General features: G+C 35.8%; 1 protein-coding gene across 1 annotated transcript in view; it reads right to left on the bottom strand.

Moving 5' to 3' along the window:
• TOPAZ1 (testis and ovary specific TOPAZ 1) overlaps positions 1 to 19,542 on the bottom strand; it is a 63,572-nt gene that overhangs the window by 5,237 nt on the left and 38,793 nt on the right. The window contains exons 14-15 of the mRNA XM_081970656.1: positions 18,787 to 18,961; positions 7,279 to 7,379 (exon numbers count right to left, since the gene is read on the bottom strand). Of these exons, the coding sequence (XP_081826782.1) occupies positions 7,279 to 7,379; positions 18,787 to 18,961 (276 nt within the window). The remainder of the gene's footprint in view (positions 1 to 7,278; positions 7,380 to 18,786; positions 18,962 to 19,542) is intronic.

The raw sequence follows: 19,542 nt of genomic DNA, 5'->3' as shown, positions 1-19,542 counted from the left end.
CAATGATTCAAATGCCAACTCAACTCTACCACTGAAAATTATTTTTGGTCTATAAATTTATTCAAGATTATGATTGGATATGCCAGAATTGCACCATGTTCTGCCCTCCAAAGTGGGTGTGTAAAAATAAAAATGCTATACTAGTGCCTCAGCAATGTTTAATAATTACTGAAACTAACATGGATTTTAAAAAATGGATTCAATAATAATTTGACGAAGAAGGCTCCTTTATTTGGCCAATTGATATTTTCAAGTTAGAAAACGTAATGAGAATATAGCACATCATGTCAATATTTTAAAAACCTATCTTATAGAAAAATGTATGCCTAGCCTTATTGCACAATCAATGTAAAACTGAAACCAATTTTGAAGTTTGGAATACCTTCAACTAATCTCCAGTGCATACAACAAACAACATCAAAGACAGCACAGCATGTGTTTTCCTCTCCTAATTTACCAAGAAATAGATCCTTGAAAGAAATTGTGCACTATAATTATGGATATATGTTGCTCTTTTCTCAATTATAGATTCTGCATATAATAGGTCAATAAATCCCATTGAGACTAGGATTTTTTTTTACTTTGGCAATATTGCTCCTTTAAGCATTTTATTACATTATTCTAAAAGTCTGACGTTTCTGATTTTTATTTCAGAGTAAAATGGAATTTTGAAATACTGTATGTTCAGAGTTTGAATTGTTAATTAAGCACATACATTGATAAAATTTTTCATGTTTTAATATTAAGGATATTCAAAGCACAGCCCAAACTACAATTCAGCAATGTGGGAGTTATTAATTTATACTTTTAGGTATTTTCGGGGCAAGGTTGGTAAAACATGTAATTGATTTAACAGAATAACAGAGTTGGAAGGGACCTTTTCGGTAATCTAATCCAACCCCTGCCAAAGCAGGAGACCCTATACTATTTCTGACAGATGGCAGTCCATTATCTTCTTGAAAGCTTCCAGTGATGAAGCACTCACTTCTGAAGACAAGCTGTGCCATTGGTTGATTGTTCTCACTGTCAGAAAATTTCTCCTTATTTCTAGGTGGAATCGCTCCTTGATTAGTTTCCATCCATTATTCTGTCTGGAAAATATTGGAAAATAACCTGCCGCGCTGTGGCAGCCCCTCAAATATTGGAACATTGCTATCATGCCTCCCCTGGTTTTTTTCTTCATTAGTCTACACATGCAGAATACTTGCATCTGTTCATCATACGTTTTAGCCTCCAGTCCCCTAATCATCCTGGTTGCTCTTCCCTCCACTTACTAAGGCTTTATAGAGTGGTATTAGTACCTCATGTGATCTTGATTATCTCTGTTAATGCAATTTAGGATTGCATTGGCTTTTTTGACTGCTGCCGCACACTGTTGGCTCGTATTTAATTGATTGTCCACTAAGACTCCAAGATCCCACTCACACTTACTGCTATTAAGTTTGATTCCTCCCAATCTATATGTGTACTTTTGGTTTTTCTTGCCTAAGTGTATGACTTTACCTTTCTCTACATTGACTTTCATTTTGTTAGTTAGGGCCCAATGTTCAACTCTGTCAAGATCCTTCTGGATCTTGAGCCTATCATCTAGGGTGTTGGCTATTCTTGCCAGCTTAGTATTATCTGCAAATTTGATGTTCCTCTTATCTATGTCATTTATGAAGATATTGACGAGTACTGGACCTAAGATGGAACCTTGTGGTACTCCACTACTTACTTTTCTCCATGTAGACTTAGTACTGTTAAGGAAATCACAGACTTGGCTGCAGCAATTTTTCCAAATTGCTACAGACTCCCTACAGTTAGCTGCTTTAGAAAACTATCTAAGGCATAAAAAACCTCCCTGGGGAAAGATAAAGTTCTGGAAATCAACCTTTTTGTTTCCCCATATAACTGGGTGCTCTCAGAAAGCTTCTGGAAGAAGAAGTGGTGATCCGTTGAGTCTCTGGCTGGGCAACCAAGAAACAAGTTCACTATGGAGGAACCACCTGTTTCAAATGCACTTCTTAGACACTAGCTTTGCATATTTACCTTTCTTTTCTAAATGAGGCTTCCTTTGGTTGCAGCCTGCTTTTCCTTTTCGTGGAATCGTCATTTCTAAGGCTTTGGGACATTACCATGTTGAATGAGGCAGGAGTTGAAATATCCAAACCAAATTAAAGAAGCTGGAAAACACTGTGGAAACTATCTCTGAAACTTTTGGACTAAAATCTTTGGAAGATGATTTGCCTTTAACAGACTCTGGTGAAAGCTTTCACCTTTGAAACAAAGCTTGCCCAATCACAGTTTTGCTGGTAGGGCGAGGGAACAATTTTGGTTTCTATCACTTTTGATTGGTTTAGCAGCAGGCAAAGAGATATAGAGGTTGTTTCTTTTACTGCAGTGGGGTTGTTGTCCACACGAGGGAGCCAAACAGGTACAGGTAGAACTGGGATTTCCTTTTTAACTTTTAAGTGGCATTATTTAAGCTGTAGGATTTAATGCTATTAATTATGGTGATATGTAAGAGGATAGAGAAGATACCAGGAGATGTAGAATCCTTAAAATCTTTTTTGGACGAATACATAGCCAAAACTCATGAAGTCATCCAGGTATTGGGAACTAAGCTTGAATTAAAAACTGACACATTGGCAAAGGAAGTTCGTGAGGAGATACAAAGTTTGACAGGAGATATTAAACAGGTGAAGTGGATCTTATGGTGCATAAATTGGAGAAGCAAGACAAGCTGAATTTGATGAGAGAGTTCTCTTGGATCTCTCTCATCAAGCAAAGGAACTGCAATTAAGATTTAGAGCAATCCCTGAAGGCTCTGGAGAGGATATTAGGCTAAAAATGATTAAAGCCAGTTGGCACAGTTGACTAATTGTGGGTTGACTAATTGTGAGGAAAAGTTTTTCGATCTTGGAAATTGACAAGATTTATAGTGTAAACTCAAGAACTGCTGCCATGAGAAAACAATTAACAGATGTCTTCGTTCAATTTGTAAGAAAAATAAGGAGAGATCGTGTTCTGGATTGCCTCTAAACTACACTAAGAATGGAAAATGTGGACATAATTGTTTTGAAGGAAATTCTTGTAAGAATTTTGAGAAAAAGAAAAGCTTACTCATTTCTTACTGATATTTGAAAGAAGAGAATAATTCCATTTCATTGGAACAAGCTTGAAGGAGTGATACATATTGTGACCAAATATTTTGTTTGAATTCTATAGATAAAGCCAAGGATTTTCTATCTAGACATAAATTAATTTCAGAGCCAGTTGAAGTGTTGGAGATAGACAAGACTTTGGAGGTAATTAATCCCAAAAAGTTGACACTATAGAAAAGACAGTTGAGGTTTCTATACTGGAATTTGCTATTTCACCCAAAGGTAGAAAATAAATGTATTACATGTAATATTAATGGGGCTAACACCCTATCCAAATGTAAAAAAATATTTCACTATTTGAGAAAACTTAATGTTGAGATAATTTGCCTTCAAGAAACATATATTGGGGAAAAATATGAGATGATAAATATTTAATAAATAAAAGATTAGAGGAGGAATTTATTTCTATTGGGTCAAAAAAGATTAATGGAGTGGTTTTATATATAAAATGCCAATTTAAACTAAGTTACTTCTACTAGATGACCATGACAGATTTGTAATAGTGGAAATTGAATTTAAAGGAATAAAATCAATAGTAATTGGTCTCCATGTGCGAAATGATGGAAAAATAATTTTTTGGTGTATCTTATGGACCAACTTATGCCTTTTTTGTTTGAAAATTGGTTTATGTTGGAGGATTGGAATGGAGGGAACTCACCATTTGGGACAGAACATCTACTAAGGGAATCACACACTCCCAGGGTAAACTACCAAAGACATTTTTTGTGATGATAGATAACAGTGCTAATAGATTCATGGAGGCAAAAAAAATGGCACTGCAAGAGAATATACATTCTTTTCAGAAAGACATAAATCCTTTTCAAAGATTGTTATGATATGGACCTCTAAAATTTAGCAACTAGAATTTTAAAAGTTGATATCTTACCTATATTTTTCTCTGATCATAATCTGGTTGCTCTGGTATTTAGAAAAAAAGAGTGAGTTATCTATGGTATGATAAAGTTAAAGTAAATGTTAATTTCAACAATCATTTTGTCAGACTTGCTACTTTGAGAGTTTGAAATAAATATAAAACTGTTTTCCACAAAGGTGCCTCTTTGGGTTTCTCCACAGGCGGCTTTTTAAAGAAAAGAAATGGTGATAAGGCCAAACTGGTAGACCTTCTTTTAACTTAGGAGACCTACCCTCAAATGTAAGGAGAAGTTAGAATCAGAAGGTATGTTTGTCATTGATTTACATATTTACAACTGAAAGAAAGATTTAAACTGGTTAAAAAGAATTATGGGTTTAACTTTGTTAAAAATAAATTGGATAATTTATTATATGGTAGTGATGAACATATTATTGTTAAATCTATAAAGTGTTATTGAATTTAAATCTGGAAAATGAACAAGTAAAGCATTGTATGATTCAATGGGCAAGGGATTTTGCATATAATGTAATGCTTGAAGAGTGAGAGAAGATGTGGAATAAAGGTTTAAAGTTTACATTAAACTATAATTTAAAAGAAAAATATATAAGATGATGAATTGTTGGTATTTTACTCCAGATAAATTGTTAAGAATAAAGGTACCTCAAACAAATGTTGGAAATATAAATGTAAAGAAGGGACTTTTTATCATCTATGGTGGACGTGTGATAAAGCAAAGAAATATTGGAGCAGGATTCATATCCTAATAAAGCAAATTCTTAAAGTGAATATAGAAAAAAATCCAGAAACTTTTCTTTGGGGTTTAATGGAACAAGACTTAAAAAAATTCAGAACGCTGATGTTATATATGCCGACTACTCTACGCACAGAAATGGAAGGTCACCTGGCTTGACCCCCACAATGGATGAACGGCTGCAAAAGCTGATGAACATAGCAGAGATTGACTATTCTGATTAAAGAAAAAAACACAAACACCTTTACTTTGCCTTGGAAACCACTTCTGTACTTTGTGCTTGAGGTGGAAAAAGATGAAACTTTGACCTTGGATTTTATTAATTAGATAGATGTGTTGTTACAGAAATGGTTAGTTTTTATTATTATGAAAAAGTAAAAGTTGAGGGTCTTAATGCCTTATTTTACTGCACCAAAGGAGTTGGAAGTCAATGCCCTTTTTTTTTCTTTTTTCCTTTCTTTCCCCCACTATTCCTTTCCCTTTTTCCCTTCCTCATTTCTCTAATATTTGCTTTTGTATTCTCTTTGTATGTTATATTATAAACTAATAAAAACTATATAACAAAAAAAGAAGTACTAAATGAGTATGGTTTGCCAGCCTGTTACAAATCCATCTGATGGTGATGCTATCTATCTCACTTTATTTTAGCTTATCAAGAAGTAGGTTGTGGTCTACCTTGTTGAATGCCTTGCTGAAGTCTAAGTATATTATATCCACAGTATTTCACGGTCTACTAATTTAGTCACTATGTTGAAGAATGAAATAAGATTAGTTTGGCATGATCTGTTTTTATCAAATCTATGCTGACTTCCAGTTATTACTTTACTCATTTCTACATGTTTAAAGATCTATTTTTTAAATTATCTTTTCCAGTATCTTCCCGGATATTGATGTTAGGCTGATTAGTATAGTTTCCTGGGTTTGTGTTTTTCCCCTTTTTTGAAGATGGGGACCATATCAGTTGTTTTCTAGTCCTCTGGTAGTACCCCGGTGCGCCAGGATTTTTGAAGATATGGTACAGTGCTTCTGAGATGGCATCTGCCAGCTCCTTTAGAATGCTGGGATGTAATCCCTCAGGTCCCAGTGATTTATATTAGTCAAGATCAGACATGTTTTCTTTTTGGGGGTGGGGGTGGGGGGGCTTATTTTAACTTTTATTTCTAGTATGTCTTTTATAGTTATGGTTTTGGTAGGTTGAGTTGTAGTTTCTTTTTCATGCTTTGCTTTTTCTCTGCTGCCTGTTAGTTCCTTGCAATTTTCTCTCTTTAGTGGACTATTTCCTTGATTTTTTTTCTTGTTATTTATATGTTGAAAGACTTTTTTATTATCTTTGACTTTTGTTGCAAGTCTGTTTATTCTGAACCTTTGCAAATTCTGCCTATCTGCTAATATTCTGCCTTAGTTATGTGTCTTTCTCTCCATTTTTTTGCCCTTTTTATCTTTCAGCTTATCAGAGATATTTTTGTACAGTCATACTTGTTTCTTCTTGGATTTCTTGTTTTTCTTTTTCAATGGTATTGTGCTGGACTGGGCTTTTATGATAATATTTTTCAGAGATTCCCAAGCTTCTTGAGTTGTTTTCTCCTTTAGGATTTTCATCCAAAAAATCTCTCCCAATTTCTCTCTGAGTTTGTTAAAATCATCTTTTAAAATCTAAGACTCTTGTATCATTGTATTCTATTGCTTGTGTTTGCATTGTTGAATTCCAGTATGACGCAGTCACTCTTTCCTAAGGTTCTTGAAGTTTCAATTCCCTCTATCATTTCTTGTTAAGTCCAGTATGGCTGTCCCTCTATGTTTTGGACGATAAAGTTTTGGACAACCAGTTAGGTTGGTCAGGAACCTATTCGATTTCTCACTAGGTACAGAATTAGTCTTCCCATTGATGTCAGGATAATTGAGGACCCCCATTACTATTGTAGTGTTTCCTACATACATGTTAATTGATTAGCAAAATGTGCATTTATTTTTTCTGCTTGGCTGGGTGGCCTGTAGCATACCTATGGCAATGTCATTCTTTTTTCTTTTATATTGACCCATATGAATTCTAGGAAGTTTTCACTTTTTGTTTTGTGCATTTCTGTAGCAATATACTGGTCTTTTACATATAGTGCAACACCACCTTCTCTTTTATGGGGTCTGGTTTTTTTAACAGTTTGAATACTTTATCCCTACATTCAAAATATAAATCTATAAGAAATTATCCAACAATTTCACACCTATTGGTACCAAAGGAGATAAATATTTAAAGTATCTTAACTTTAAACTTTATTTTATACAAATACCCCAATCTCACTTGCACAAAGAAAAATGCCTTAATTCCCCCCACCATATACTTGAAAATATGAAGAGTAATTTATTTTCTGTTCAACTACTGATATCTTGGTTGATGGGTATTCAATAGGAAAACATGTATGGGCTTGCAAGCATGTAGCAATATATAAGATGTTGTATCTATTGCACACCCCTCAAATTCACATAATAAGCATTATGACTTCGTAAATTACCTTTGACCACTGGTGTGCTTTGTAATATGAAAACATGACACTAATCCCAATCCGTCCTAATGAAGAAATGTTTCTTTCATCACGATCAGCACCAACATTCACTAAAAAAATTAATAATAGTTAACTTAGATAATTAGCATTGTTTTTACATGGTGCAAAAGAAATACAATTTTTGAAACAAGTATACATAAGTATGATATTGGAAGCAGACAATGGACAAAAGTTGTATTTCCTCAAGAAGAAAATTATTTATTCCATTTTTTCCCTTACAAAATCAAAGTAGAATACACTGAGATCTCCCTTAATTTCATCCATGCAATCCTGTAAAATTGGCTGGTGTACCAAGAAATTAAAATTCATTCTTTTGTTAAGGGACTGAATGAAAGTGCATTCTGGAAGTTCTGCCAAACTATTTTGGACTAGCTATGGTTTTGAAGACATAAAACCCTGAACGTTTTAATCTTTTCAAAGTTTCAACTAAAACATCATCTGCAGGAATTCTGAAATTAGTTTGTGGCGTAAGATGACAAAACTAGTGTATGTTGCACCTCTCTTGTTCACCCTTCACATTGCTGTCTCCTTCCCAAAGTTTTCCCTTTTCACCTTGCTCTCAGCTACTCCTGCCAATGGTATATATCATTGGTTTGCCTGCTCCTAGTGCTTTCTTTTCCCTCTCCTGCCTAGCCAAATATATTATTGCTAGAGAAAGCCCTCAACTTTGCATTCCCCCCCCCACTTTTTTCTCCCTAACCATCCAGAACCATGTTTTCCATTCAATGTAGAGTTCAGAACTTCTCAAACATGCATTTTCAATTGAAGGGCAGACTATTTAATCCATGTTCAGAATGTTTACATATCCCAATTATCAGATGCATGAACATTTCTGTTCTGATCAGGCAGATTTTAAAAGCTTATAAACTGCTTTATTTATTTGCATATTGCTCATGTCTTTACACAAAGGGATAAAACAGTCCAACCTATCAAAAGCAGCACCACAAAAATCAGATTAGGAATACAAATTGAAATAGGGAAGAAAATGGTAAGTGAGCACCTGTCTACCCTAGACGAGTTCAAATCACCAGGACCAGATGGATTACAACCCAGGGTTCTGAAGGAACTGGCAGACGAGATCTCAGAACCACTGAACTATATCTTTCAGAGATCCTGGAGCACCGGGGAACTGCCAGAGGACTGGAAAAGAGCTGATGTGGTTCCCATCTTCAAAAAAGGGAAAAAATTAGATCCAGGAAACTACAGACCTATCAGCCTGACCTCAATACCAGGAAAGATTCTGGAAAAAATAATCAAGCAACGAATTTGCGAACACCTAGAAGCAAACAAAGTAATAGCCAAAAGCCAACATGGATTTGTCAAAAACAGATCATGCCAGACTAATCTTATTGCATTCTTTGATAATGTGACAAAATTAGTGGACCAGAGGAATGCCGTCGATATAGTTTACTTGGACTTCAGTAAGGCTTTTTATAAGGTAGACCATAACCTACTACTAGATAAAGTAGAAGAATGTGGGTTCGACAGCATCACCACCAGATGGATTCGTAACTGGCTGACCAACCGCACTCAACGTGTAGTTCTCAATGGAACTGCATCTACATGGAGGGAAGTATGCAGTGGAGTACCCCAAGGCTCTGTTTTAGGCCGAGTACTCTTCAACATCTTCATCAATGATTTGGATGACGGAATAAATGGGGAACTCATCAAATTTGCAGATAACACCAAGATGGCAGGAATAGCCAACACTCCAGAAGACAGGCTTAAGATACAGAAGGATCTTGACAAACTTGAACATTGGGCACTATCTAATAAAATGAAATTCAATGGTGAAAAGAGTAAGGTTCTACATTTAGGCAACAAAAATGGAATGCATAGGTACAGTATAGGTGATACCTTGCTCAGTAGTAGTAACTGTGAAAGGGATCTTGGAGTGCTAGTGGACAACCATTTAAATATGAGCCAGCAGTGTGCAGCTGCTGCCAAACAAAAGCCAACACAGTCCTAGGCTGCATCAACAGAGGGATAGAATCAAGATCACGTGAAGTGTTAATACCACTTTATAATGCCTTGGTAAGGCCACACTTGGAATACTGCATTCAGTTCTGGTTGCCACGATGTAAAAAAGATGTGGAAACTCTAGAAAGAGTGCAGAGAAGAGCATCAATGATTAGGGGACTGGAGACTAAAACATATGAAGAATGGTTGCAGGAACTGGGTATGTTTAGCTTAAGAGAAAGAAGGACTAGGGGAGACATGATAACATTGTTCCAATATCTCAGGGGTTGCCACAAAGAAGAGGGAGTCAAACTATTCTCCAAGGCACCTGAGGGTAGAACAAGAAGCAATGGGTGGAAACTAATCAAGGAGAGAAGCAACTTAGAACTGAGGAGAAACTTCCTGACAGTTAGAACAATTAATCAGTGGAACAGCTTGCCTCCAGAAGTTGTGAATGCCCCAACACTGGAAGTCTTTAAGAAGATGTTGGATAGCTATTTGTCTGAAACGGTATAGGGTTTCCTGCCTAGGCAGGGGGTTGTATTGTATTGTATTGTATTTCCTAAAATGTCAGGCAATTCTTAAAGATGCAATGCAAAACACATCCCATAAAATACAGAACATAAATTGTACCCAGAAATCATGCTGTTGCTCTAAATTTATTTATCAAGCAGTATGGTAGCATAAACAATGATGAGAGGAATATGTTATCTTTTCCAGGACTTTCCTGATCCACAAAGAGTAACAAATGGCATACTAAAATAAGATGTGTCTCTCCACCTGCTATTCCAGCAAGAACCACAAGTCCTTTGGAACCCCATGTCATAGAACCATTCCTATAGGAAAAGTATGACTCCATCCAAGCCAATCATCAAAGATGAATAAAGTTGGTATGTTTCTGGACAAACAGTATCTATTTTGCTAGGACTCAATCTAAGCTTATTTCAACCCATCCAATTTATCATAACCTTCCACCACTGGATTAAGACTTCCACAGTTTATCTGCATTACCTCTCTCCATAGTTTCATAGAGATATTAAATGGTGAGAAAAGTCCTGTGGCAATCCACATTAGAACAGTCATGTGTTTGATGGGTTCCTCGCCACAATTAATTGGAACAGTGTACTTAGAAAGAAACAGAACCCTCTTAGAATGGAACCTTACTCTAATGTAGTTGGTTGAAAAGGATTATGTACAGTATTTGTTGATATAAAATTAGAAACGGAGGCATCTAAAATACTAGCAGGATCACTTTCTCTCTAACCAGTTCCCAAAGAAATTTACACCATTAACCAATGCTTGTATATAACACCTAAACCTTGACTTGAAATGATTTACACAATCATCTGACTTCCAGTATCTTCTTCAAAACAACTTTCATTTGGATCAGCAACAGCAAGTCCATCAGATTAATTTATAGAGCTGGGTAGTAATGGATCTACTAGACAAGGCATTAGGAAGTTGAGAACACATACTCATCACATTACACTTCATAGAGTTGTAGCTGCTCAGTTTTCAAGCAAAAGGTTGGAACTGGAGCCAATCAAACTACCTGGATCCAGATTCAGGAATGATCTTTATAGTGTGTTTGTGAAAAATGGAAAAGTTAATGGAGCACTGATGGGTTACTGCTTCAGAGCTGAAAATACAGGTTCTTCTGGGCCAACAGAGAACCAACAAGGTTACTACTACAAGTTCTCAAAGCAACAACAAGAAGAAACCTTGTTTGTATATAACTCTAGCAATAAGATTGCTACAAGAATTAAAATCAATTAATAAAGAAAGCAGCCCACTGAGTTTTCTCTCAACAATGGAAATCAAGAAATAAAAAACAAATACCACACCTTCAGACTGATAGAAAAGAGGATGTTTAATCTGCTGATAAGTTCCTTGCATTTGTTTACCTTCAAAATGTACTGTAAAAATGAAAGAAGGTACTTCTGTACTATCTGGTGACCTCTCTCATGAAAAAACAAAACTTCACAACTTCCCGGCAGAGATGATCTGCTTAAGTTGCTTGGTTGATTATAACAATTTATCTACTGTAATTCTAGATCAGAGCTTGAAATGCTGGTTTCATCATTTTAACTCCATGCAGCTAATTGATGCTTGATTTCTGATTCTCATTTGTTGTCACAGCCATAATGCAGTATTGCAGGCCACTATGTCCACAGCCTGGAGTTCAATCCTGATGGGCTCAAGACGGATTCATCCGTTCAACTTTCCAAGATCAGTAAAATGAGGATCCAGATTGTTGGGGACAATATGCTGATGTTATAAACTGCCCAGAGTGCTGTAAAACACTATGGGGCAGTATATAAGTCTAAGTGCTATTGCTAAAAGAGTTTCACATAGATTTTCCCTTCTCGGTGCTGATGACAATATCAGTACACACATTGTGTTACTGCAAGGGAACTGACACTAAACTGTGGCATTTTAAAGCAATCTAATATTTATAAAACCAATGGTTACTGCTGTTGCAAAGAATATGAAAGGACCAAATTGATACTAATTAGTACTTATAGGTTAACTAGTTCCATCACCGTCTTAATAAGATTCTGTAGTGGATCCTTCTAGTGTTTGTATGAAAATTGTATTTTTCTGGGAACAGAACCTACCCCTATTTTGTTTTTAGAGATAACAAAATATGTTTCTAGCTTTTGTCTCAGGTTGACCTGCAATCTGCACACTGATTAATATTAATATAAATTGGGATGTTTGTCAGGCCATGTTTTCATGTACTAATATCACTGCCATCTTGATAAGATACATTATGTCTTATCCTGCCCTCTGGTGCTTTGGAGCATAAGTCCATCCCCTTTTTTCTGTGACAGGCCCTCAGGTACAGGAAGACAGTTATTATGTCCCTCCAAATCCTTCTCTTTGACAGGCTACTTAGCTCCTTCAACTATTCATTGTATGCTTTAGCTTCTAGAACAGGGGTTCCCAACTGGGGGTGCAAGACGATATTCCAAAGGTGCAAAAACATGGGTTTGGAAGTTTCAAAATTATAATATATATACATAATTGTATGCATATAATTATTTACTTTTGTATGGAGTGCAAGAATATATCAGAAGTGTTCTAGGGGTGCATTGTATAGAAAAGATCGGGAACCCCTGCTCTAGACCATTTATCATCTTTGTTAAACTTCTCTGCACACTTTCTACGGTTCATAGTCTTTTTTGTGTCATGGTGACCAGAACTGTATGCAGCATTCTATGTGAAGCCTCACTAGTGCTGTATAAAACAGCATTATCATTTCTTGTGATCTTGAGGTTATTCTTTTATTGATGCAGTCCAGGACTGCATTGGATTTTTTGGCAACTGCAGCACATTCCTGGTTCATACTTAAGTTATCACTGGAATGCCAGGTACCATTTATTTTTGTATCTATGCATTTGGTTTTTCCTACCTAATTGCAGGATCTTACTTTTCTCACCACTAAACATCAAATTTCCTAGATATAGACCGGGAAGATAAAACCATGAATAGGAAGGATAAACACATAGATTCCATATATCAAAATTATGTTTAGGGTTATTTGCTCCTTAGAATGAGGAAAAAAACTCAGGTAACTGTCCACTGACATTTTGTAATCCAAGTTCCTGTTTTGGATTGCGGAGCAGGTGTCCTTGGTGTGCTGCAATTTGACCTGTAGTTTTGTACTTTTCCCCTTCCTCTACATGTCACGTATCATGTAGATCTATATGGGTAAAAGGGTAATAAAACACCAACCCCTTTGCTTTCCTCTTGCTTGGAGGGTGTGGTTAGGACTCTTTCTAATCCTTGATTTCAAAGACATTTCAGAATAAGTTTCCCGATTTGAAGGTGCCAGAGATTAACACAAGTTTGAATTTAAAATTGAGGGCTTCAGCACAGAATGTGGGAATAAAGGGTGTCTTAGTATTTGTGCTTCTGTTGATATATTATAACTCAGCTGCCTGCTTAGAATTATCCACTTCCTCTAGGGTAACTCGACTAAGAGTAATTCCTTACAAACTACTGTATGGGTTGGATTCATGTGTCACCTGCTTCAAGCTTCAAGAACAGCAGCAATGTTGCTGCTTCAAGCCCTCTTTAACAGCAGCAATGTTGTTGAATGATTTGACAAGGATGGTGGTGATCCATCTCCAATTGGAAAAGGCCCTTGATTGTAGCAGCATTGAACTGGAGATACAGCTGGAGGCTGTGAGATTTGAAAGGGAGAAATAAGCTGAACCCAAGCAAGCCCAGGTTTTTGTTTGTCCAGAAACATCTAACCCTCTACACTGGAAGGAACTTTAAGCAGGATGTTTTATCAGATAAAAAATATGTAGGGAATCTCCTATACTCACAACTACTACAAGAGAGACATAGGGGAGGCACAGTTAGAGGAACCTTTACCAGTGGTGGGATTCAAATAATTTAACAACCAGTTCTCTGCCCTAATGACTGGCTGGGTGATTGTGTGACTGGGTGGGCATGGCCAACTTGATCTCACTCTTAGGAAATTTCTCCTTAGTCCAACTCATAATAAAATAGTACAATAAAATAGCACTGTTCCAATAGAATAGAATAACAGAATGGGAGGTCTTCTAATCCAACCCCCTGCTTAGGCAGAAAACCTTACACCACTTCAGACAAATGATTATTTAACATTTTCTTAAAACTTCCACTGTTGGAGCATTTACAACTTCGGGAGACAAGTTGTTTCACTGATTGTTCTGTCAGGAAATTTGAAGGGCTCCTACAAAAATGAGAGGGGTTAATCTATTTTCCAAAGCACCAAAAGGCAAGACAAGAAACAATGGATGGAAACTAACCAAAGAGAGAAGCAACCTAGAACTAAGAAGAAATTTCCTAAGGGTGAGACCAATCAACCAATAGAATAGCTTGCATTCAGAAGTTGTGGGTGCTCCATCACACACAAGCAACACAGTTACAAGATAATTTGAAATTTTTACAATCTAATACTGTAAACTAACTCTTAAATGCTGAAAATGCAGGATCAAAATACATAAACATAGGAACAGCATTGCAACCTTATTCCAAATTAATAAAATCAATTCTGCTAATTAGAACATATATTTAAAAAGACATAAGAACTCTGGCAAGAAACTCCTGCTCTGTATTAACATTTTAAAAACTCCTTCCCTTGCCTAATCCTATCAAGAACAAGGGATGATTCAACCTAGAAATAAGGAGGAATTTTCTGACAGTGGGAACAATCAGCCAATGGAACAGCATGCCTTCGAACATTATGGGAGCTTCATCACTGAAGGCTTTCACAAAGAGATTGGACTGCCATTTGTCAGAAATGGTATACCCTCTCCTGCTTGGGCAGGGGGTTGGACTAGATGACCTACAAGGCAGTGGTGCAATTCAACAAATTTTACTACTGGTTCTGTGGACGTGGCTTGGTGGCCATGGTATGGCTTGGTGACCATGGCAGGGAAAGGATACTATAAAGTCTCCATTCCCTCCCCACTCCAGGGGAATGTTACTGCAAAATCCCCATTCCCTCCTGATCAGCTGGGACTCGGAAGGCAGAGAATAGATGGGGGCAGGGGCAGTCAGAGGTGGTATTTACCAGTTCTCCAAACTACTCAAAATTTCCGTTACCGGTTCTCCAGAACTGGTCAGAATCTGCTGAATACCACCTCTGCTACAAGGTCCTTTCTAACTATGTTAATCTGTAAATTTCTAATGTTTCTGTGCTGACTGCATTCCTGCGGTTTTGTTATTGCAACTAACTATTCTCCTGTTAAACGGTTCTTGGCTGTCTGCCCAGAGCTATTAACTGAAGGGAGAAAAAAGAAAAAAAATCCTCTTTCACTCCCCCCCCCCCCCGTTTTAAAGGGGTTAGAATTTTTATGCTGAGGAAATGGATATATGGTTATTCCCACTCCCCCTTTCCTTTAGTTAATTACAAATGAGCAGGAACACCTGAGGTGTGTGTGAGCTACTGGAATTGTTAGGCAGGCAGGCCATGTGGTTACTTCTTCTTTTTCTTTTCTCTTCCTTTGATTAATTACAAACAAGCAGGAAAGACTGTGACCTACTGGATTTGTTAGGCAGGCAGGCAGCCTTAACTATTCAGCCAGTTCGCAGAACTCCACAAAGAGTTAACGAACAGTTCTCCTGAACCGGTGCAAACCGGCTGAATCCCACCACTGCCTTTATTTAACTTCCTGGAATAAGGCATCAGTAGCCCATGACATCATTATCTTTAGGACAAGCTACTGAAGTGTTTTACATGGGATTGCTCCTAAATATTACCTGGAGATTGTATATTCATTTAACATTAGTACACGGCAAGTATTTCATTAACTGTAGTTAATGGGGACTCAAGGACTCAGTAGAACTAAAACTCTAAGTGTCAGAGTGGGGGAGGTCAACAGAATTATCAATCTGATCTACTGGCAAAATTCTGTATAAGGAACAACTCCACTAATCCTATGCCATCATCTGGTAAACTTGCAAGATTTTTTTTTTGAATAATTTTTTATTGTTTTTGTCTTTTTATCACATATTACACTCTTTATATCAACAGTTTGTACAATGTTACATCGTCGTATCTATGTATGTTTTCCTCTCTTTACCATATATTACAATCCTTATGTCATTTTATCTATACATTTTTATGATATTTAACATATTTACCTATTTTTATATACAGTTCTATGTTTATTTATGTATATTGTTTTCGGCTTAAATGTTTTTCTTATTATCCAACCATTCATACCACTTATTCCAAATTTCGTAGTATTCCGATTCTTCTTTGTCCTGTAATTTTTGAGTTAGTTTGTCCATCTCTGCGCACTCCAAAGTTTTTTTTATCACTAATTCGTCTGGCGGTGTATTGTTTTGCTTCCAGCATTGGGCGAAGGCAATTCTAGCTATAGTTAATATATGTGTTAGTAAATATTTAATTTTTTTTGTATAGTTCCCTTTAATTATTCCTAATAAAAGGGTTTCGGGTTTATACTTTACTTGTTCCCCCGTAATTTCTTGTGCCCACTTCCAGATTCTTTTCCAGTATTTTTGCGATTCCGGGCATGTCCACCACATGTGGTAGTAGGTCCCTTCTTCTTTTTTACATTTCCAGCATATCGATTTCAGTGTTGGGTACATTTTTGCTAATCTTGTTGGTGGTAGGTGCCAACGATAAAACATTTTATATATATTATCTTTCAGTGTCGCTGATCTCGTTAATTTATAATTTATATTCCAAATTTTTTCCCAATCCGCTAGATCTATGTTATAACCAAAATTTTTGGCCCATGCTATCATACATCCTTTAACTATTTCTTCTTCTAAGTTTATTTCTAACAAATATTTATACATTTTCGTTATAAATTTGTTTTCTGGGCCAGTTAAGATTTTGTCTATTTGTTGCAATTCCGTATATATTCCATATTCTTTTATATCTTTTTTATATCTTGATTGTAATTGGAGGTATGGCCACCAATCTATATTGATATTATTCTCTTTTAGTTCTTGGTTCGTTTTGAAATTCCCCTGGTTATCTAATATTTCACTATATCTAACCATTTTTGATAAATCTAGCGTATTGGGGTGTATCATGGCTTCCATGGTGGAAAGCCATGCCGGTATTTTCATATAGTGTTTTGCTTTAATTTTATTCCAGACTTGAATTAATGCTTCTCTAATGTAATGTCTATGGAAATATTTTTGCTTCTTTTTGCTCTCTTCCCATAAGAAAAAGTGCCATCCTGTTTGTAGGTCGTGGCCTTCTATTGCTAATATTCTTTTGTTTTTTAGATTTATCCAATCTTTAATCCAAATTAGTGCTGCTGCATTGTAGTAGAGTTCCCAGTCAGGTAGTCACATACCACCTCTGCTTCTATCGTCCTGTAATGCTTTCAGTTTTATCCTAGCTTTTTTCCCTTGCCAGATGAATTTTAGTATTATTTTATTCAATTCAGTAAAAAAAGTTTTCTCTAGTTTTATGGGGATCGTTTGAAATAGATATAGGACTCTTGGTAGTATGTTCATTTTTATAGTTGCTATTTTCCCTAATAGCGATAGTTGTAGTTTCCCCCATAATTCTAGGTCTTTTTTTATTTGTTGCACTAATTTTGTGTAATTATTTTCTTTTATGGTTGAGCACTTTGCAGTTAGCCATATTCCTAAATATTTGACTTTCTTTACTACCTGGAGTCCTATTGTTTTTTCTAATTCTTTGTTCTGTTTTTCCTTCAGATTTTTGGTTATTATTTTAGTCTTTTCTCTATTAATTTTTAGTCCTGCCACATCTCCATATTTTTCTAGTTCTTGCATTAACCTGTTCCCTGTTTCTAATGGATCTTCTATGATAAATACTAAGTCATCTGCAAAGGCCTGTATTTTGTATTCTTCCTTTTTAGTTTTGGTTCCTCTTATTTCCTGGTTTTTTCTAATTCGTATCAGAAGGCTTTCTAGCGTCAGAATAAAAAGCAGAGGTGATAGTGGGCAACCTTGTCTCACTCCTTTCGTTATTTCAAAAGACTCTGTATTCTCCCCATTCAATAGTATGCTTGCCTTTTGGGTGGAGTATATTGTTTCTATTAATTTTTCAAATTTATTTCCTAGATTCATATTTTTAATTTGTTGTTTCATGTATTGCCAATTTAAATTATTGAATGCCTTCTGTGCATCTAAACTTGCAAGATTTGTTTCTCTTGTCATGTACACGTATACACCCAAACTAGACTGTGTTGTTTCTCTGTGTCATAGAATATATGTGGGTACATGCATAATTATGTATGTATGTATGTATTTATTTATTTTGCCATGTTTATGTTTATGTTTATATTAGAGGTGGAGATCTTTTGAGAGCTCTATGCAACATAATTTCATTTTAATGTACGCTGATTAGTGTACATTCAAAGTCACAATACACTATTCTATTCCATTCTATTCCCATTCTTATTCTATTACATTCTAATTCTGTTCTATTCTATTCTTGTCACTAATACCTAAATTACTCCATTTGCAGCAGGAACTGAAATAAGCCCTTAGTAGAAGCTGCTCAGAGTTTGTGTGATCCTTGGGGCAGTCTCCATATCTGCAGCTGCTGTTACCTTTGAATATAGCTCATGAGAGAAAAATGGGGGAGAACTTGGATCAGTGCTATTGAGTAGAAAAATGTGATCTCGATGGTCTGATTAACTCATTCATTCATTTATCTAGTGAAAAGATTCAAGATTATTGGCCATTTTTCCTTCATGAGAGCTGCCAACAGATATTGGAGTTCTTATTTTAGATGTGCAATCAGATATTAGATAGGAACTGAACTAAAGGGCAGAGGCCTCATTCATATATATTCACCAAAAAATGTTCCTGCTTTTTAAAGTCAATAGGATGATGAGCAATAAAGCAGAAGATAAGTTTATAATTTCCACTGTAGAGGAGATTAAGTGATACTTTTGGGAACCCATATTCAACTTTAAAGAGAACCTATTTTCCTTTGCATGTAACCCTTTAATATTTGATAATATTTGCTCATTTTACCTGCAGTTGCAAATTCACAAAATGGAATGCCTGGCTTTTCTTCCTTCACTGAACTGATTAGTATGCTGGCTACATGCCATGAGTATTTTTCAAGATAATCAGTGTTTTTACACCCTCTTGTCACTTTAACATACAAAGTTCCCAATTTAGCCCAGTCACTTTTTTCTTTACAATCCTGTTTAAAAGTGAGAAAAGATGAATAGCATTACTAACAATAATTACATACATTATAAATTTAATAAGTAGCTTTAAAAAAAATAGAACTAAATTCTTTAAGTAGGCAAAATCTACTTAAGAATTGCTTATCAGTAACTATATTTGGTATGTTCTACAATTTTTTATAATTTAAATATTTTTCCTTGTAATCTATGTCTGTGAAAATATTGAGAAAATAAAAAATACTTACACTTCATTCCAAAACCTTAATAAAGTATAGATGGTTTGTTGTTATTTAACAATAACTGTTCTTAAGGTTGAACTACACTGCTGAAAGGCGAGTATGTCTGAAGAAATGCTTTTGACGTTTCCCCCCCATTAAATACTTATATCCATTACAAGTTCTCTATAGTGCTTCATGGTGGTAATATGTACAGTTATGAGTAAAACTGCTAAGAGTGTATGTCAAGAATATAAATACTCCCATCAGGGTACAAAGGTCATCCCAGCTGAACAACTGAAGCAAGCAGACACCTGTATTTGACAATGATAAAGAACATGCTTGAGGCAGATTGCCACTTTAGTGACAAAGAGAAAAGT

This window comes from Natrix helvetica, assembly GCF_964273705.1.
Source record: "Natrix helvetica genome assembly, chromosome: Z".
In the NCBI taxonomy this organism is placed as follows: Eukaryota; Metazoa; Chordata; class Lepidosauria; order Squamata; family Natricidae; genus Natrix; species Natrix helvetica.
Note: the sequence above shows the minus strand (reverse complement) of the source record. Positions and strands in the feature narration are given on the sequence as shown.